The sequence below is a fragment of the Salvia miltiorrhiza genome, chromosome 8, assembly GCF_028751815.1.
Source record: "Salvia miltiorrhiza cultivar Shanhuang (shh) chromosome 8, IMPLAD_Smil_shh, whole genome shotgun sequence".
Lineage (NCBI taxonomy): Eukaryota > Viridiplantae > Streptophyta > Magnoliopsida > Lamiales > Lamiaceae > Salvia > Salvia miltiorrhiza.
In genome coordinates this window covers 14,426,460-14,448,165 of record NC_080394.1, presented here as the reverse complement: position 1 = coordinate 14,448,165, position 21,706 = coordinate 14,426,460, and the positions used below count along the sequence as shown (strand labels likewise).

Below are 21,706 nucleotides of genomic sequence, written 5' to 3'. Positions count from 1 at the left end.
GCCAGCATTTATCTGAGAAACATTTCAAACGAAACCCTGATCGCAGGTTGCAGGTCCAACGGCGCCGACATCGGCACTTTCACGATCCCGTCTCTTGGCACCAGAGATTTCCGATCGAATGTTCTAGTGAAAGAGAGAAGCGTGGCCACATGTTCAATGACGCTACGAAATCTGCGTGGCACTTTCGATGTATTTGATTGGGGCAGAGACAAGAACAGATGCGCAGATAGGGTTTGTCTTTGGCAGATAAATCAGAATGGGCTGTATTTGTTAATCAATAAGAAAGAACTTGTGTTGCAATTTAAGTGGCCATAGACATTTTATTTATTCTTGAATGGATTTCAGATGAACAAATTTAAGGTTGCTACACTCTTTTTTGGTGAATGTGTCATTTAATTTCGCCTTGGATCGGAGTTATTGTTTCTAATAGATATAAATTGTGAGTCATCATACGGATTAATTTCATTAAAATATACTATATATATATATATATTATGTTTTTATTTTTGTTTTTTAACAATAATTAAAAAGAAGCACAAAAACAAAATAAGAAACGTATTTAAAATTTTCAAAATTAAAAAAAGTACTAATTATATTTAGATGGGACAAAACTAGAAACACAAAATAAGCTTTAGCGAGACAAATTTTAATTTTTTTAAACAACTAATAAAGGTGCAATATAGATTTTTAATTCTACTCTGACACGATGATTCGATATGAATACACACGAAATTAATAAATTAATGTCAAATTTTATTAAGTTTGTATTATTATTGAGTCAGTCAATAAAAACACGAATTTATTGTGTGGCATTGGGGTTGGGTCGGAAAACGAGTTGGAACATGTACTATTAATATAAATACATATAGTGTTGTAAAAATATACATATATATATATAGATACATATAGAGCTCATTTAAAACATAGTATATGAAATATATAAGGCATGATATATTTAACTGAAGAAGCACATTTGCATGTGGCAGGATATGCGGCCTGGGGCGGATAGGATTGCCGGGTCAGTCCATATTTATAAAAATTTAAATTTATTTAACGCATTTGCTAGAGATCGAACCCAAAATCTCTTGTTTGAGAGATCAATTATAAACTTTATTTATAAAATCTTACCCTTATATGGAATTAAAGTCTCATTTCTAAATAAAGTCCTATGAAGAAAAGTCTTATTTGATTTTAGGAAAAGTCCGATTCATATTTAAATAAAAATCTTGTTTGTGAATAAAAAGACTTATTTGCTCTTGAGAAAAGTCATATGGATTTATAAAAAATATTATTTGATTTTATGAAAAATATTATTTACATTAATTCAAGCAAAAGTTTCATTTAAAAATAAAAAATCTTGAAATGTTTTGTTATTGAGATTTACTCTTAAATTTTATAAAAGAGCCCGCTTCGCATGAGGAAAGTTTCCAAGCACTGCAAAATGAAACTACGGTGCAATGGAAAACTATGTGTAAAAATTCATGTGCTTACAATTTACATTCAAACAAAAGTCTCATATACAAATAAAAAGTTTTAAAGTCTTATCATGTTGCGCGCTGCACACAAGTTTTTATGAAAAGTAAAAATACAGATAATATAACACCTTAATTGGGGATTGAACCCAAAATCTCTAGGTATATAAACCAACACTTTATCCATTGGCTTGTTGGTAGATTAGATTAAGTTCTCGTGTGACATTTTATTCTTATCATGATCTAGTTGAAGCCGCACCTAGAAGCTTAAAACTTGGTGGTGTATCTTCTAAGATCTCGGGCGACCTCCAGCAGCAGATCGGCGCGACCTCCAGCAGCAGTTCTCCAGCAGCGGCGCGACCTCCAGCAGCAGATCTCCAGCAGCAGATCGGCGCCGGATATCGGAACACAGCAGACCTCGGGCGACCTCCAGCAGCAGATCGGCGCCAAACATAGCAGACCTCCAGCAGCAGACCGGCGCCGAACACAGCAGACCTCCAGCAGCAGCAGACCTCCAGCAGATCTCCGCCGGAAATCGGGATTTCCAATCTCGGATTTTCTCTGCACTTGTCATCTCGGATATACTCTTTCTGCTGTAGCGATAAAGCTGGCGCCGTCGCCGATATCGCCTGTACTAGCAGATCGGCGCCGATCCCAGCAGACCTCCAACAGCAGCAGACCTCCACTACCAGCAGACCTTCTGCAGCAGAACTCCAGCAGATCTCCGCCGGAAATCGGGATTTCCAATCTCGGATCTTCTCTGCACTTGTTATCTCGGATCTACTCTGTTTGCTGTAGCGATAAAGGCGGCGCCGCCGCCGATATTGCCGCTTGTGCTCTGGTTTCTATCCGAACTCGAGAACCTTCTCCGCGGCGACGACTCTTGACTGCTTGGTTCTTCTGTTTGGTTCTGTGCAGTTGGATTGAGCCGTTTTGATTATATATGCTGCCAAATTAACATTGGTGGTTTTAATGGAATGGAGAGAGGTGAGGAAAAGAAGGGTTGGCCAACCCTTTTCTGAGAGAATACCGGCAAGGCACCAAAGATATCCAAATCCTAGGAACACAAGCCTCAGTTCGAGAAGAACCTTCAATGGAACAGACGGTGGTAGATTTGGGCGGCAATCGACGGGGGGGGAGTGGAATGGAAGGGATAAGACGATCACCACTTTCTTCGTCAACAATTTGCCAGACGGCTGCAGCGCGGATTTCCTGAGAAGAAAGTTTGCCACGGTCTTGAAACCTACCGAAGTTGTTTGTCCAAAAAAGAGGGATTTGCGTGGGAAAGCTTTCGGTTTTGTTAGGTTCGGGGGGGTGAGTTTTCCCGATAAGTTACTTGCGGATCTGAACACGCTATGGATCGGCAGTTATAAAATCAGGGTCTATAAACCAAGGTTTGAGCGAGAACTGAGGGCTGAAAGGCGGGAGGATTTGAAGCTTGAAGGAGTGGCTGATAAGGGTCAGGAGAAAGTTCGTGTTTTGGAGAGAGCGGATAGGAAAGCTGGAATTTCCTTCAAAGATATTCTCACGGGGAACGAAGGAAAGGAGACACGAGCAGAAGAAGTACTTCACTTCAAGCCAACGGAGGAGGAGAAAGCTTGGATACTTGGGGCGGTTACCGGTCTTCTGAAAAATGAGTTCTTGTGGGAAGAGGTCAAAGACGAAATCATCGGAGAATGTTCGGGGAAATTGAAAGTTTCGACACTTGGAGGGAATCTCGTTCTCTTTCAGAGTGCATGCGGAGATCCAACTGAAGAAATCCTTAAAGAGATGGACGAATGGTTTCAGTTCTGGTTCTTGTGGAGTAGGAAATGGAAGATCGGCGATGTTTCGCATCAAAGAGTGGTCTGGACCAAATGGGTGGGTGTGCCTTTACATGCATGGAATCCTCGTTTTTTCAACGATGCATGTGCTAGCTTTGGTGCGGTACGTAAAATTCATGAAGGCACCGCGACAAATGAAAAGTTCGATGAAGCCTTCATTCAGGTTGCCACGGGTCTCTATTCATGCGACAGAATTTTGGATTGCGTGATCGAGGGGACGTGTTTCAAAATTCGTGTCGAGGAGGTTCGAGATGCACCCAATCTCTGTGCCGGATGTAAGGCGGAGGAGGAGAGGACGGAATCGGACTCCGATTGGTCTTGGAAGGAGGACTCAACGGGGCCGGCAGATGCTATTATCGAGGATGACGACAAGCAATCTTACAACAGCGGCGGGGTTTCATTGTCCCAAGGAACAGTCTCTTCGCTTCCACCATCGCGTGAGGGGGGTAGAACAGAGGCTCTGATATCCAATGATGAAAATGCGGCGGAGGTTGTTTCGTGCGGGAAAAATGTGCCTAAAGGGAATGTGGGCGGCAATGTTAGAGGAAGACCTGTTGGGCCGAAACAAAGGAATCCCAGGTCAGGCCCAACCGAAGCTCAGTCCAGTAAAGAAGATGAAGGCCCACATCATCTAGAGAGTGGCCCAGGAAATCAGGAAGCATTTCTGGCCCAGCCCTTTCTTGACTCTTGCGGTTTGGTCTCCCAGAGCCACCAAACAAGTGGAAAATCAGCGTCTCTTTTTGAGGAAGAAGTCACAATGGGAAGGGAAAATGGATTTGCGGAAGGTCAGGTGGGAGAGAGTTCATCCTGTCAAGTTTTTGCCAAAGAAACGAGGCTTTCAGTCGAGTCTGGATCGGAGAAAGACAAAGAACGCGAGGGCCAACCACGACAGTCAGAAGGTGAGGAGAGAAGACTTTTTCTTCAGGAAATGACCGAGAAAGATACCGCTGGTAAAGCTCTCGAAAATAACAAAAAGAAACAGAGCAAGAAATCGAAGAAGGTGTGCGAAACAAAGGGAGAAAACAACGGTTGGGGAAACTTCATTGCGGATTTGGAAACCGAAAGTTTGGAAATCTGGAAATTAGGGAAAGCTTTGGGGCTTTCAAGCCAACTTACAGATCAGGAGATGGCCGAGCAAATTGAGGACCAAGAGGAAGGCAGCGTGAGGACAGAAGCTGGGAGTCAACCAAGTAAGTGTTCATGAATTTACTGTCATATAACATTCGGGGCCTTGGGAGTATTGGGAAACAGAAAGATGTTAGTGAGATTGTAAAAATGCAAAAGATTGACTTTTGTTGCCTTCAAGAAACAAAAATGACTGAGTTTGATTCATTGGTGTGTAACTCTTGGTGGGGTTTTGATAATTTTGATCTTGCGGTTCGGAATTCTGAAGGGCGGTCTGGTGGTTTGGTTAGTGCTTGGAATAAAAACGTTTTCCAAGCTTCTAGGAAATGGGACGTGAGCGGGGCTGTGGTGGTGAATGGAAAATGGGTTCAAGATGATGTTGGGTGTTGCATCATTAATGTCTATGCACCAGTTGGTTCGGAAGAGAAATCTAGACTTTGGGATGTTATCAAAAATATAGTGGAACAAAATGCCGATTGCGGTGTCTGTGTGATGGGGGATTTTAACGCGGTGCGGAAGCGGGAAGAAAGAGTCGGAAGTGGGGATTCTTATGGGGCAGCAGATGCAAGAACCTTCGACAGCTTCATCGGTGATAGCGGCCTTACAGAAATCAGATCTCAAGGGCGCAAATTTACGTGGTTTAAGACGAATGGGATGTGTAAAAGTAAACTAGATAGGTTTTTGGTTAACGACGCGTGGCTGCGTCAATGGGAGGGGTCGATGGGACGTGGTCTGCAACGCACCATTTCGGATCATTGCCCTATTGTTTTGGTGTCAAAAGCAGAAGATTGGGGACCAAGGCCTTTCAGATTCCTCAATGTGTGGGTGTCACATCCGGAGTTTGAACAACAGGTTAGGAAAGTGTGGACAGCGGACGGAATGACGGGATGGAGATGCTTTGTGGTCAGTGAAAAATTGAAGAAATTGAAAACGGAACTGAAAGAATGGAATAAATCCACTTTTGGGAATATTGATGAGAAGATACAGGTTTTGAAGACTGAATTGCAAACTCTTGACCACAAAGATGAAGAGCATGGAATTGAGGAGTCCGAAATCATTCGAAGAAATGAAATCCAAGCGAATATTTTCCTACAGCTGAAAGACAAACAAAGGGTCTTGCAACAGCAAGCTAAGGTTCGGTGGCTCAAAAGCGGTGATCTTAACACGGGATTCTATCACCGAGCGATTCTTGGGAGAAGGAAAAAGAATGAAATCTTGGGATTATACTTTGGAAATCAGTGGGTGTCTAATCCAGGGGAGGTCAAATCCAAAGTACGGGAACATTTCGAAGTATTCTTCAAAAAAAGGACACGGGTTCTGCCAAACCTCCCCAACGATTTCCTCAAGAAAAAACTCTCTGATGAAGAGCGGAATTGGCTGTGCAGGGAGTTCGATTTGGAGGAGATTAAGGAAGCGGTGTGGAGCTGTGGTGGCGACAAGAGTCCTGGTCCAGATGGGTTCATGTTCTCCTTCTGGAAGAATGCATGGTCGACAGTCAAGGATGATCTTCTCCAAGTTCTGAAAGAGTTTTTCGAGAACGGGAGGATCCCCAAAGGAAGCAATACTTCGTTCATTGTTCTAATTCCGAAGAAGGAAGGGGCAGAGAAGATGGATGAGTTCAGACCGATCTCCCTGATCAATAGCTTATACAAAATCATTGCAAAAATCCTTGCAGGGAGGCTGAAAATGGTGATGGGGTCTATTATCTCGGACAATGTCACAGCCCAAAACCGTTTACTACCTTTGCAAATTTTATTTGAAAATTTTTATATTTTCGAGATATTAAAAATATAAATTTATGAGTCGAGTTTGTGGAGAATTATCTAGTCGCGCCCCTAGCTAGATGTATGACTCTAAATTCTAGGTTATACCTATAGAAATAAAATTTTATATTCCAAAAATATTTTTATATAAATTTGGGCCTAAATAAATTTATTTACTTAAATATATTTATCATGGACATTATATTAATTTTGGATTAAGAATAAAATATTTTCATAAATTTTGTTAGTGTTGGGCTTATTGTTATTAATGTGCCAAATTCTTTTGCAATGATCCTAAAACAATTATTCAAGTTTCAACATTTATAGTTTATTAATGATTTCAAGGATTTGGATACCTTATTTTCGTATCTGCAAATTAACAATTTCTACTCTATTTATTTACATTTGTTTAAAGAAGTCTCTAAGCCAGCCATTCCTATTTTTATTCTTATCAGATATCTAACCGCCCTAATTAGATAAATGACTTTGAACTATAGATTATATTTATAAAAAGATACAAATTTATATTATCAAATATTTTTAATAAATATGTTGGGCCATAGTTTTTATTCTTTTTCTATGATAATTGGGTTAAAATTTTATTATTTGAAAGCCCATTTATCATCTTTAAAGCCCAATTATTATTATAAGTCCATATGTCTTTCTTTAATTAAAATGAGATGTTACGTGGTTCAGTTTTTCCTTAGCCACATATTCGGATTTAATCACCTTCAGTCACCTAATTTTATTCAGCCACGTATCACTCACTGCTATCACATTTAAAATTCACCCAAATAACTTGCTAGGTTTCATTTCATCAAAATTTTCCAGAGCACAAATTTCATTCAAGTTAACAGACTTCTCATTTCTGATATTTCCTTCACATCTGATATTTCCTTCACAAAACTTCAGCTGGTAATTTTATTATTTCTGTGAGATTTCATGTTTTAATTCATCACAGCAAATTACTACGTTTTTCTTTCATTCTCATTTATTTTGTGAAACAACACAAGCCCATTTATTTATCATACATTACAAGCCCATATATATTATTAACGTATAAATAAATTTTTATGAAAATGACTTCAGCTATATATCCACATTTACTCAGCTTCAGCCATATATCACTGTAGTACCTTTCCGTCAGATTTGATCAAAACTACAGCAAAACTTTGATTTCAAAACTTTGATTTCAAAAGCAGCATGCAGCAGCAAAACTTTGATCAAACTTTGATTTCTTTCTTTCACACGTTTATGTTCAAACAAGTAAATTCAATCTATTTAAACCTCAATTCCTCATCCCCAACTCACCTCTTCATCTGTTCATTTAACTAAAATCTGCAGATTCTCCCTACGAATCCCAGCTGGTAAATTTTAATTATTTTTGCAAAGTTTCTTTTTCATTCATAGTTTTTCATATCTACCCAAAACCAAAACTTTACAACAGAATTCTGTTTTCAAATCAAAACATGCATACATCGATTTTCTGTAATTTCCATAAGGAAATAGAATTAGTGTGGAAAGAAATGGAGAATTAGGGAGAAGTGGAAGATTGGTTGGGGGGAGGGAAGACTGTAGTCGGAAGAGGGAAGCAGGAGGCGGCGGCGACCTGCCCACTGCTGCTGCCTGGCATGGCGGCGGCGATGGCAGCCGTTTCTGCCGGCCGAAGGAAAGAGAGGGCGCCAGATCTGGAATAAGGAGGCGGCAGCTTCGGCCTCGCCGATGGCTGTTCGGCTGAGGAAGAGAGAGAAAGGAGGGGCGGCGGCTGGGCTGTGCTGCTGTCGATGCAGAGGCGGCGATGGCGGTGCTGCTGCTAGCCGGGCGAGCGACATGGGAGAAGCGTGGTTGTGGCGGTGGCTGGCGGAGGTGTCACCGGAGAAGGGTGGACGCTGCTGTTGGGTGCGGTGGGGGAAGAGTGAGAGAGAGACTAGAGGTGAGGAAAGGAGAGAGGTCGAAGGGAAGGAGAGAGGAGGCGGAGCCGCCGACCTCCGGGGACGGCGCTGCCGTCTGGTGGCGGCGGCAGGAGGCCGAGAAGAGGAGAGGGAGAGAGAGAGAAAGGGAGGCTGGGGGTTGGTGTGTGTGAGCTGCGTGAGATGATGTGTGTGGTGGGAGTGATTAAATTAGGGTGAAGGAAAAGAATGGGCTTGGGCCTAGGATAGTTTGTTTTTAAATGGGCTCAGATTTATTAAATGATTGGGCTATAATTTGATTAATTATTGCACTAATTTATTTTATCAAAAGGCTTGCATTTGCATATTATTTTACAAAGTTTGGACTTCATATCTTAATTTTCATTATTAAGTTGGACTTGATTTTAAGGCTTGCATTTGCATATTATTTTACAAAGAATGTCATATTTGGACTTCATATTTTAATTTTCATTATTAAGTAGGACTTGATTTTATTAAATCCCAACTCAAATTTTAAAGAAGCATGCATTTTATTATTTGATTCATTAGACCAATTATTTTCAAATGGTTTTATGATAATAAATTTTTAAGATTTAAACTACTATTATTATTATTATTATTATTATTATTATTATTTTTAAAGGTTAAATAGGCCCTTATATGTTATTATTTAAATTTATCTAACTAGGTGCGGCGCGACTAGGACATGGATTTTACTTTGAATTATCAGAATTAACTTTCAAGTTGAAGTTCAAGTTCAAAATTCAGGTGTGAGATTTATTTCAGTACATGCACGTAGTTAATATTTGTCCATTTTAATATTATGTGTTTACCGTATGTGTTGTAAAAATATTTATCGCTAGGAGCCAGCATAATTGGTCCAGGACTTCACCGTCCTTGGTATGCCACAAAGCGATTTCATGTTACAGGGTTGCAACCATTATATTGTCGCCAGGGGCCCACATATAGGGTCCGGGACATTAAAGTCCTTGGATTGCCACAGTGCGTATGGAAGTTATGTTACGTTATGACAATATGTGTTACCATTTTATTAACATGGACAATTATTGCATGTTCCCACACTGAGTGTACCCTGTATGCTCATCCCATATTCAACAGTTTCAGGTGATTGATATCGGAGGTGCGTGGAGAGTCGAATGGGCGCGTCGCATCTATTTAAAAATAAATGTTTCTTAAAACATATTATGTTATTTCATGTGATATCTTTTGGTTATGTAAACTCTGAAATTCTATACTATTTGAGATTTGTGTGTGATTTATTTAAATAAATGTTGTTATATTATTTTAATGTCATGACTTGTTTAATTTATATTTAAATTCATTTCAAATATTTATTTAAGAATTTATACCTTTACGAAAATATATACATGGATACATACATAATTTTTAATTATATAAAGATTTTATTTTGTTATATTTTCCGCTGCTAAAAAGATATTATTTTATATTTAGAGTTTTTCCTTAGTACAAGTTTTATTAATTAGTTAATTATTTTTCTGACATCTTCATGTCGTGCTTTGAAAATAAAGTTGTTAAATTTATGATTTAAAAATCAAGATTTATATTTGAATACATTATTGAAAATTTTGATATCTTATAAATCGTTTTAAAAGTGCTTTAAAAACCAATTTTATTTAAAGATTTCTTTTTCTTAAAATTATTTTCGAAAATATTTATTTTAAAAGTGAGTTTTAAAAGACTTCCGCATTAAATATTTATTTAAATTTTATATTTAACTCCTTAATTAGATTAGGGTGTTACAGACAAACAGTGCGCTTTTATCAAAGGACGGTTCATTCTTGATGGTGTGGTTATTCTCAACGAAGCAATTGCGGAAGCAAAGAAAAAGAAGATTGGTCGTATTTTCTTCAAGATCGACTTTGCTAAAGCTTACGACTCCGTTCAATGGGATTTCCTTGATGCTTTATTCGGTCTTATGAACTTCGATCAGAAATGGCGTAATTGGGTTAAGGGATGCCTCGACTCGGCGTCAGGCAGCGTGCTGGTGAACGGATCGTCCACAGGTGTCTTCAAAATGGAACGAGGTCTAAGGCAGGGGGATCCGTTGTCCCCTTTCCTCTTTTTAGTCATCGCCGAAGGGTTAAATGCCTTGATGGAGAGAGCTACTGATCTCCAGCTCGTGTCTCCGGCTGTTTTGGGGATGGATAAAATTTCTGTGTCACATCTTCAATATGCAGATGACACAATATTCCTGTTGGCAGCTAACGAGGGGAATGTGACTTTTATTAAAAGGATCCTTCTTCTCTTCCAATTCCTTTCAGGGCTCAAAATCAACTTCGACAAGAGCAACTTGATGGCAGTGGGTGTCGAAAATACGTGTTTAAGGAGGTAGGCAGGTTATCTCAACTGTAAGGAGGGATCTCTTCCTTTCAATTATCTTGGTATCAAGGTTGGGGGACGGATGAATAGCAGTGTGGAATGGAGTTGCGTGGTGGAAAAAGTGTTGAGGAAAATCAGAGGTTGGAAGAAGAAATCTCTTTCTTTGGCAGGGCGCATCGTTCTTGTGAAGTCGGTCCTTCAAGCCATCCCAGTGTTTCAATTGTCTTTTTCCTTCATTCCTAAATCGGTAATTCACGACCTCAACTCCGTTTTTGGAAAATTTTTGTGGGGGGGAAGTGGCGTGTCTAGGTCTATTGCTTGGTTCAAATGGAAAGACATGTGTGTCGACAAGCTTCAAGGGGGATTGGGCTTTCGAAACATTGAATGGTTTAACAAGGTCTTGGTGTTTAAATGGGTGTGGAGGTACTTGGTCGAGAGGGAGGCGTTGTGGGTCAGGGTGATTAAATCCTTGTACGGGGATTTGTCAAGAGGGGAGGGGGGAGTGGAGGGTGGAGAAAAGGGGCGGGATGAAGGGATGGTGGTCGAAAATTGTTGGGAGGGTGGGGAGGGAGGAAGAAAAGTGGTTTAGTGGCAATATTCAAAGGATTATGGGGAATGGTAGAGAGGTTAGTTTTTGGGGTGAGACGTGGGTGGGGAACAGCAACCTCAAGATCCTCTTCCCCAGACTTTTTAATCTTAGCCTCTTTAAAGATGGTAATGTGGAGGAGGCTGGGAAATGGACGGAGGAAGGGTGGGTGTGGGATCTCAAGTGGCGAAGGGAGCTGAGGGAGAGGGAGAAAGAGATGGAGGAAAATTTGCGGTCAGTCATTGGGGCGCTTTCTCCTTGCCCAGACCTCAAGGACGGCTGGAGCTGGAAGGACGCAGCGGGGGGAAAATTCTCGACTAAAGCGGCCTATGAGGAGTGCGCAAAGGCGGAAGGTGATCATTTTGGGAGACACATTGAAGCTAGCGCACAACTGTGGACGGCACCGGCCCCTAACAAAGCCAGAGTGACAGCTTGGAGAAGCATTTGTAACAGGCTGCCAACATGCGAAAACCTTCTCAAAAGGAATGTCCTCATCCCAGCCGAAGAACAGTGGTGCAATGCGTGTGTGTGGAGGGAGGAAACAACTGAACATTCTTTTCTCCATTGTCCGAAAGTCGACCGCGTGTGGGACAAAATCAATCAATGGATCGGAATGAAAACGGCTAAACCACAAAAAGTCGAACATCATTTCATGTCTTTCATTGGAGGAGGAAGAGGTAAGAGAAACAAGAACTTCCTTAAAGCTCTTTGGATCGGGACTGTTTGGCTGATCTGGAAGTATAGGAATGAGAGTAGGTTTGAGAACAAGAATTGGGAGGTGTCCAATCTTGTTAATGAGGTCAAAGGGAGGCTTTGGAGCTGGAACAAAATCTTCCATGTGGTCGAGTCCAATGTTCCTTTTACCTTGTGGTGCTCTAACGAGTACGCACCACTTGTATGATGTTTTTGGTACTCCTGGTACCGCCCCAGTATTTTAATAGATTTTTAATTGATCAAAAAAAAAAAGATTAAGTTCTCGTGTCTTCCGGCCGTTTGGTAGACTAGTTTAATTTAAAATGGGCCCGTGGTTGAGGTCAAGGCCCATTGTAATTTACTGTTCACGCATGGCAAAGAGAAATTACGAAAAAATCATATAATTTACTGTTTACTGTAATTTACTGTTCATGCATAGCAAGTGATTGAGCATATATGTTTTGATTATTATTATAAATTTCATTTATAAAGTTAAAAGAGAGATTGCGAAAAAAAATATAGATAAATCATATAAAAAGCACCATTGAACCTTTGAATTTTGATTGTTATTACAAATTTTATTTATAAAGTGAAAAGAGAAATTGCGAAAAAATATAGATAAAGCGTATAAAAAGTATCTGCACTAGGATTCAAACTCCACAAAATTATATATCTACATGAATCCATGCTTACGAGTATCTATTAGAAAAAGACACTTGTATTGATATAGTGGTTGTAGAATAGTTAATGTTTGGGATCAAAAGTCTCAAATTAGAATCGAGTCCACTTGTCATGTTATATATCTTTAGATTTATATGTTCATTCACCCCAAAACACAAAGGTTAAAAATCACTTTACGTCTCAACGATATCCCAATCTTTCACACTATTTTCAATTTATATCTCATATCTTTAAATTTTATTAATTTTATCTCGATCCTTCAATATTTATCAGTTATATCTTCAAAATGATGGAAATTAAGACTTTTTAAACTCAAAATTAATTAAGGACTTTTTAAGCTCATGGTCTAGGTTGTTAGCTGATGCTTCCAATTAGTGTTGTCAAACGTCCGTTTATCCATTCTATAAACTTTTCGACTCAATCACTTGTTAATTACCAGATATCCAACAACAAAATTAAAGACATATTAATTCGCACAAACCTAAATCATGATATTCGAAGACCCTCCTCAATCAAATTGATACATATTGAAAATGTCAGGATAAAGTTAATTGGTATATATTTTAAAAGTTGGGATGTATATAATTGAAAAAATTGTCAAAAAGGTTTGAATAGATAGTGATGATATTATCCCAATTAAAAAAAAAAAAAAATCATCTTTGACGTGCAGTAACATGCAATCTGAACTTGATGAAATCATAGAAAAACAATTATAAATTGGCTCAACAAATATTTAGGTAAGAAATTGAAGAAAAACAGAAGAATGAAACATGGGTGCCTTGGAGCCTGCAAAAAGCTCGTGGATTCTGACATTAATCTTAGTGATTGGTTTGTCCCATTTGGCATCTTCAATAACGTTGTTGGATGCCACCTCCAACACTTGAAACCGAACACAACTGAGCGCCGGCGTGGGCATCCCCCCTCTTCGCAGGTTTCTCATGTCTTAGTGAAAGAGAGGAGCGTGGCCACGTGTTCAATGAGGCTGGGGAATCTGCATGGGAGTTTTGATGTTTTCGATACAAGAAGAGATGTGCAAACAAAGTTTGCTTTTGGCAGATAGATGAGACCGGACTGTCGCTGCTCCTCATTCACAACATGAATTTTAAGCTTCTTCATTTGTTGTGGAATAATAATGTTAAATAAATGCATTTTAATTTACTTTTCTAAATCTGTGATTTGTACGATTTTGGGGTTTGGAACACGATAGAAGTTTCGGAGCCTCGCGATCGTCGAACACGAAACATGTAAATGAATGTGAGAGACATTCTTATCGCGATCCGCCCTAAGTAAATCATATTTAGTGATGAATAAATGAGTCAATACATAAAAACTATCCATTTTCATATAGTAAAAAAATTTAAAAATATTCACTACAATAAAAAGCTTAAAAAATAATCAATTTTTACGTAAAATTAGGTCATCGCCCTTATTTTATTCTTTTATCAAAATTTTCACTTTCTTCGTACTCTTCTTCTCTCTCTTCATCATTCAGCTATCTTTCTCTTCCACCCTCGACCCCAACCTCGCGGCATCCACTTCCGCCGCCCGAAAGCGGACGGAACCACAGTCTGCGGCGGGTTGGCGTGGGCTGCGACGGTGCAAATGTTAGAATAATTATGTCCGTCAACTGTTCGGCAGAATGTCCGAGTGACGAAATTTGGAGTTTGAGTGTCGGTATAGCAAACTATTTGATTTTTGTATATTAAGTGTTATTTTGTTGTCGATTAATCAATATCCAGATTTAATTAATTTTTAAAATAACTTTATATTTGTAATTAAATGTGATTTAATCGAGTTTGTATTGTTATTGTTATAGTTGTGAATTCGAGTTTTAAAGCTAAAATTCATAATTTGTTATATGTTGGTTGTGAATTCGAGTTCTAAAGCTAAAATTCACTATACTAATAATAATTTTAGTTGTGAATTCAAGTTTAAAGCTGAATTTACAACTCAAATATAGATTGATTGTGAAATCGAGTTTTAAAGCTAGAATTCACAACTAGAAATAGTCTTGATTGTGAATTTATGTTTTAAAAGCTATAATTCACAATCAAGTCATAGATTGGTTATGAATTGCGGGATAAAATAGTAAGTGTGGTTATCTTTTAAGGTTTTTTTTTTTATCTTAATGGATAATTTTTTTTCCCTATTTTAATTTGGACTATTCTAAATAAATCCACGTTAAAGAGTTATAAATTCTAATTCAACTTAATTAAGTTGGAAACAGGTACAAACAAGTTGTTGTGAAGGTTGTACTAAAGAATAAGAATAATTATCAGTTCCATTTACACACTTTAATTATTATTTACCCCGTTCCATTATTTTTGACATATATCTTTTCAGCACAGCGATTAAGAAAAGTAAGATTGTAGTGTAAAAGTGTATGAAGATATGTAGGTCCATGTGATTTGTAGTGTAAAAATGTGTAAAGGTATGTAGGCCCATGTGATTTGTAGTGTAAAAGTGTGTAAATGTATGTGGGCCCATGTGATTTGTAGTGTAAAAGTGTGTAAAGGTATGTGGACCCATGTGATTTATAGTGTAAAATTAAGACTAAAAATATAAATGAGTCATTTAACTTGGGACACCCCAAAATAGAATATGTACTATTAATAATGGGACGGGAGAGAGTATATGGGAACGATGCATAAAAGTGCAAAATTCTCATGCTTGAATATCAGGTTATAAAAGCATCACATAATTATGATCGTTTTTTGAATTTAAACTCAAGGTAAAGATTGTGATATTGGTAAAACATAAAAAAATGTACAAGTATATATGGTTATAGAAAATTATAATATCTAGCCATATATTATTTGAACAGTTATCCTAATTTTTCTTTCACCAAGTCCTAAAAAAATATAACTTCATAAATCAAATATGTTGGAAAAATTATAAAGTTTTGATTTAATACCAAAACTCATAACTGATGATTATATGTCAATGGCGTATTTTATAGTCTGTAGCTCATATGTTAGAGAATTGATAACACTCACTTTTCCATAGTTTTTAATGTTGTTATGATGTCAATTTTCATAGAGAATTGGGTGTTTGATAGTTGTTTTGTGCTTAAATTGTTTTATCTTGTAAAATGTGATATTTGCTTGTACTTTGGTGAATTCTACAAAAATATTGAAGCTGAATTTGGAAGTGTGATATAAATGAAAAGTATAGATCATCGCGATACGAGTTTGTGGACGCAAACGGATCGTAAATTAAAGTTCGGAGGAATAGTATTTCCAAATGCAATAGTGAGTGAAAAAGGTTGAGATATCGTGGAAAAAGTGTTAAAAAAGTTAAAATACAGAATGATATTATCCTATTACAGAAATCACTTTTGACGTGCAGTTTCATGCAATCTCGACTCTGTGAAAATATAAAAGAAAAAAAGGTCATAAATTGGTTTAGGTAGGAAATTGAAGAAAATCCAAAATATCAAAAAGCTCTCATTGATTGTGACATTAATCTTGGTGATTGGTTTGTCCGGTTTGGCATGTTGAATAACGTTGTTGGATGCCACGATTATTGTCTTCAACAATTCAAAGCAAACCCTCCTCTGCAAGTCCCTCTTTATGAGAAAGGGTAGTCGCTGCTCATCGATGCTGATTGATTCTGGAACACGCTAGAGAATAGATGATCATATAAGTGTATCCAATCAAGTAAGCAGAATGTACACACGTAATTAATTCTGCAGAAGCAGATGTACTAGCACTAATTCGTTTTTACATTAATTTGTATGATACTAAAATCAAATACTCTGGTGTAAAAAGTGGATTAGATTAGAGAGAAAAATAGTCAGTGGGAGTGAGGCGGATCGTTGGAGGCGATGAGCATGATGACGACCTCCCTCATGGATGGGCGATCAAAGGGCGACATGCTGGTGCAGAGGAGCGCGATCTTGAGCAGGGTGATCATGTGGTTGACGGTGACGGAGTCTTTGAGATTCAAACGAGCATCCAGTATCTCCGGCGACAGAGCATGGCTTCGGATGTAATTCCGCACCCATGTCACCAGATCGCCTCCTTCCTCGAGGGGCTGCACCGGAGTTTTACCCGTCAGCAGCTCCAGCAGAACTACTCCATAGCTGTATATGTCGCATTTCTCCGTGACCTTCATAGTGTAGGCGTATTCTGCAACCAAATCCAACTTATCCAACCAAACAACACACAACTTCATTTTTTACAAGCATTAGAATTGAAACAGAGGCGCTCACCGGGGGCTATGTAGCCATACGATCCAGCAACCGCGGACATCGACTTGGACTGAGGCATGTCGATCACTTTGGCCAAACCGAAATCACCAACATGCGCCTCAAACTTGTCATCCAGAAGTATGTTGTTGGACTTGATGTCACGGTGGATGATCCGAGGCCTGCAATCGTGATGCAAGTAAGCCAGGCCTTCACCGGCCCCTAGAGCAACCATGAACCTCGTCTGCCAGTCCAGCTGGCACAACGATCCGTGAAGCAATTCGCCCAAGCTGCCTCGTGCCATGTACTCGTACAGAAGCAGATTGGAGCCTTGGTAATAGCAGAAGCCGTAAAGCTTCACAATATTCCGATGCCTAATCTTCCCTAGAGTCGAAATCTCAGCTCGGAAGCTGTTCTCAATGCTGTTACCCTCTCTATTGGATGCTAGCTTCTTCACTGCGATCACTTGAGCAGAGGGCAGCACCGCCTTGTAAACTGTCCCCACTGCTCCCCTCCCGATCACAAACGCCTCGTTGAAGTTGTTGGTCGCCTCCACCAGGTCCTGAAACGTGAACCCTTCCTTGGGAGGGAAGTATATATCAGAATCCACGGATTGTACGTCCTTATCCTGAGACGAAGGGGCCTTATCAACGGGATGGCATCTCATCACGTATAAAATAACCACAATCAGAACAAGAGAGACTCCACCAATCACGGCAGCAACTATGGTGATGATCTTCCCTCGAGGAGCATCCATGCTTCCTACCAGCGGAGGATCCGTGTCAGAAGGTGTCGAGCCACTGCAGTTACCGAGAGGCCCTCCACACAGACCTCTGTTTCCAGCAAAGCTAGTCACGCTCATATTCTGGAACACCTGCACGGGGGGCAGCGGCCCGGATAGCTCATTGTTCGAGAAGTTGCATCCGAGCAGGCTAGAAAGATTCGCAAACGTGCTTGGGATCTCACCGCTCAAGTCATTGTTGTTGAGTAGTAAATACTCCAACAAGATGAGATTTCCAAGCTCGGGCGGGATTGGCCCGGACAAGTTGTTGTAACTCAGATTCATCGCAATCTGCAAGCTAGCAAGATTGCCTAACTCATTAGGTATGCTACCAGATAACAAATTTCCACCCATTTGTAACTCAGTCAAATGGGAGAGATTGCCTAATTCAGCCGGTATGCTTCCCGAAAACATATTCTGCGATAAGATGAGACGTTCGAGCTGAGAGAGCATCCCCAGCTCCTTGGGTATGGTGCCACTGAAGCTATTCTCACTGAGATCAAGCTTCAGCAGAGCCTTGCATTTGAGAATCTCTCTTGGCGTCTGTCCAGTGAAGAAGTTGGAGGAGACGTTGAACACCGCGAGCTGCGACAGATTGCCTATCTCTATAGGCAGATCAGCAGTGAAGTAATTGCCCGAGAGATCTAGTCTCTGCAGTTTCTGGCAGCTGCCTATCCCTTGAGGGATCGGCCCGCTGAACCTATTCTGGGCGAGATCAACAGCAGAGAGGTTCGTCAATCTGCATATATCGGAAGGGAAGCTCCCGGACAGCCTGTTCCCACTGACACGGAGCTGCACCAACGAGGTGCAGTTGATGACACCGGAAGGAATGTTCCCATACAAGTCATTGGCCTCGAGATTCAGCAGTATCAAGTTGGAATGCTGGCAAATGTGAGGCGGGATTCTACCGGTGAGGTGGTTATCCGAGAAATCAACCACCCAAAGCCGGCTATACAGGCCAAGACGCTGAGGTATGCTTCCACTCAAGTTGTTATCAAAGAGCTGCAACTGGCTCATTCGAGGCAGGTATTGGAAGCCGTATGGGATAGGGCCGGTTAGGTTGTTAATCGACAAGTCCAACTTGGTGAGGTTCCTCAACGTGCTGAGCTCCGGTGGGATCACACCAGTGAGCTCATTTTGAAACAAGTAGAGTAAATACAGTGTCTTTATTTGAGTTAACTCGATAGGAATCTCACCAGACAAATAATTCTCTGAGAAATCGATTTCTAGGCCAAAACTAAGATTCCCAATCTCCCTTGGAATACTTCCATTCAAACTGTTTCTGTAGAGATACAACCTTTTGAGATACTTGATGTTGCCAATCTCGGGAGGAATCTCTCCCACGAGCGTGTTCTGGTACAACGCGAGCGTCTCAAGGCTCGTGCAGTTTCCAAGCTCCTTTGGAATAAACCCCGAGAACTGATTACCCCATAGAATCAGATCAGTTAGCCTCTGCAACAAGCCGAGCTCTTTAGGTAGGCTGCCCGTGAGTTGGTTCTGGGCAAGACCAAGAACCACGAGGCTCTCACAATAGCCTATCTCGGCTGGTAAGCTCTCAGAAATCGCGTTCTGCCCTGCACGAAAGACTCTGAGGTTCTTCAAATTACCAAAGGCACGAGGCAGGGGGCCCGTGAGGTTGTTCGTGTAGGCAACAAACTGGACAAGAGAGGTTAGTTTGCCAAATTCATCTGGGATAGGACCAGATATCATGTTATTGCACAAATTCAGGTATGCCAAATGGGAGAGATTGCCTAACTCAGGTGGGATTTCGCCATCGAGCTGATTGTCGTTCAAGATGAGGACTTCCAAACTGGAACAGATTCCAATCTCTTTAGGAATCCTACCCCTGAATCCATTGAAGGAGAGATCAAGAAAAGTGAGATGCACCAGATTACCAATCCATGAGCTCAGAGTCCCGGAAAGATTCCGGAAGCTGAGATCAAGGGACCAAACGACCGGATTGGAATCTGTTGTGCAGTTCACACCTAGCCAATCACAGGGGGTTTGATCATTTGGATTCCAACTTTGGAGGAAATTGAAGGGATCAATCATGCTTTTCTTCAACTCTATAAGGTGGATTCCATCCTCACTCAATGCGTTAGAAGGAGAAATCACTATCATTATGAATCCCCAAAAGAGGCCTCTCCTCCAATTCAACATCTTCTAGTCACAGTCACAGAGATAGCAACAAGAAAAGTGATTTCTTGATTCTGCTACAAGGATTTTCCCAAATATACCAAGCCCTAATTGCTATCAACCAATCATAATCACTGCTTCAACTCAGAATGAAAAAGAAGATGCATGAAATGATGACTTGATTGGGAAATTTCAAGAATCCCATCCACCAAAGGGTTACTGCTGCATATGATCAAATAATGGAAAAATATAAGAAACTAAATAAAGTAATGATCCAGAGAGAGAGATAGAAAGAGAGACCTTTAGCTCCATGAAAACTAGTAAACTTCCCAACAGAAAATTCCACCAGAGCTCAAGTAATGCCTTGGGAAGAACACAGAGCAAAACTCATGTAGTTCATAAATTATAACAGAACCATCAATTTAAAATTCAAGTCTTTTTCCAAGAATGGTGGGAAAATTTAAATTCATAAAAGAAATTTCAAGAAAGGGAGAGAAATCCCAGAATCCGAATGCAATGAATCAAATCGGTTTTATTTAGTATTTTATTAGATGGCAAAGTTATATTGCTTGAGAAGCAAAAGAAGAGCACAAAAACAAACAAAGCTTTGAGCTTTTTTAGTGATTAGTGCGAAAGGGACTTCTCCAAATGGAAAATAACAGCCAAAGATCTACTTGATGGATGGAAGATACATTTCCCAGTCCCTTCACTGAAGCTCTAATGGCCGACAAAGCATGCTTTCCTCTCTCTCTCTCTCTCTAAATATATGTGATGACTGTACCTATATATGCATATGTCTTTCTCTTTGTTTCTTGCTGTTTCTGTAAGTGCAAGAATGCTGTACAAGAATTTGTTTTGGCTCTCTTTCTCTCTCAACAAGATTTTCTTTTTCTCGCTCCTAAATCTTGAACTCCCTCCTTTTTTCCCCCCACCTCTCTCTCTCCATCTCTCTCTAAAATGTGGGCTTTTCAAGTGCTCGAGGAAAAGGATCTTTTTAGGATAGAAGGAAAACTTGAAAAGTGCATTTTTATTATTTTATCGTGATCTAATTTTCATTTTATTTTGAAGAAATTTAGTGGGTATTTCGCGGATGTGGACTGGCGGAGGAATGGGTAGGTAAGCCGGTGCTATGAAATTTTTTATACACAAAGTCATAAATGCACTCATTTTTTATTTTTATTTTCTCGTGTTGGGCTTCGTCGACGACTATTTTTAATTTCCAAAGATATTTAATAATTTTACACACACATATATATTATATATAGATGGAATAAAATAACAATTCTTTTTGACATATTAAATATGAACCATTCTCAATCATCAAGATCTGCAGTTGATGATGCAGCCCAAAGTTCGTGGTCAGGGAGGGGAATGAAGAAGCCAATAGGAGATGGTGGAGTTGGCGCGTTGGATAGCCCACGTTTACGTTTGATTTTGATTTATGTGCATTTGAGCCGAAGTTTGAAGACTTTATTTATTTTATTTTCAGTATTGTTATTTTAGAACCCAATAGTTTAGCTTATTGGGTTATTTTGTTTGGCGGTTTTATTTAAGTTATTTGCTTATTAGACTAGATTTAGTTTTTGTCTATATATAGAGCTTTATCAGTGTTGGCCGAAATAGAACATTATTTTTATCAAAGCTGTGAGTTTTATTCTCTCTTGAGAGTTTTCGAAGTCCTCTTGAAATTTCAAGACGAATTCATCTATCGACGTAACGGCGAATCAACCAACCATCGTCGGATGCCATTCATCGTCCTCGAATTGCTGCGTCAACATTACGTTGGGGTATAGGGATTCCATCGCCTATATCATTATGTGGGTTAGATTTAGAGGTTTTGGAATCTTCCATTATTTATCATTCGTTTCAAGTCTTCCGTTTATGTGTTCGTTCGATCGGTCTGGCAAGGATCGTATCAATTGATTTATTATTTTGTTGGATGGATTAAAGTCTTAGATTCGAATTTCATAGAGAATGAAAATTATAGTTTTCAAAATTTTGATATTTATACAGTAAATTCAGACGTGTTCCACATAGAATTCATATATTTTTGAAAAATCATATTTTATATTTAAGAGGAGTTTACGGTTTAATCAGTCCCAGTATGTATATATATTTAATTTAAATTTATAACTTTAGTCTTTTACATATATTGCACACTTACTCTATAATTAGTTTTGTTAAAT

General features: G+C 39.5%; 1 protein-coding gene and 1 long non-coding RNA gene across 7 annotated transcripts; one reads left to right on the top strand and one right to left on the bottom strand.

Moving 5' to 3' along the window:
• Positions 1 to 16,044: 16,044 nt before the first annotated feature.
• LOC131001264 (probable leucine-rich repeat receptor-like protein kinase At2g33170) lies at positions 16,045 to 20,444 on the bottom strand. Of its 6 annotated transcripts, none has more exons than XM_057927607.1 (3): positions 20,302 to 20,444; positions 16,628 to 19,742; positions 16,045 to 16,544 (listed from the first exon to the last, which is right to left on the bottom strand). In XM_057927607.1, exons 2-3 carry the CDS (start codon positions 19,542 to 19,544, stop codon positions 16,210 to 16,212), a joined length of 3,252 nt encoding a protein of 1,083 aa, XP_057783590.1. In that variant the 5' UTR covers positions 19,545 to 19,742; positions 20,302 to 20,444; the 3' UTR covers positions 16,045 to 16,209. The 6 variants fall into 6 exon arrangements, with proteins under 6 accessions (XP_057783590.1, XP_057783591.1, XP_057783588.1 ...); XM_057927608.1 differs by having other exon boundaries at positions 16,628 to 19,739; positions 20,302 to 20,442; XM_057927605.1 differs by having other exon boundaries at positions 20,213 to 20,354.
• On the top strand, positions 20,335 to 21,177 carry LOC131001265 (uncharacterized). Its single transcript, XR_009093894.1, has 2 exons — positions 20,335 to 20,636; positions 20,854 to 21,177. It is a non-coding gene; the product is annotated as an uncharacterized LOC131001265 (long non-coding RNA).
• The last annotated feature ends 529 nt before the right edge of the window (positions 21,178 to 21,706 follow it).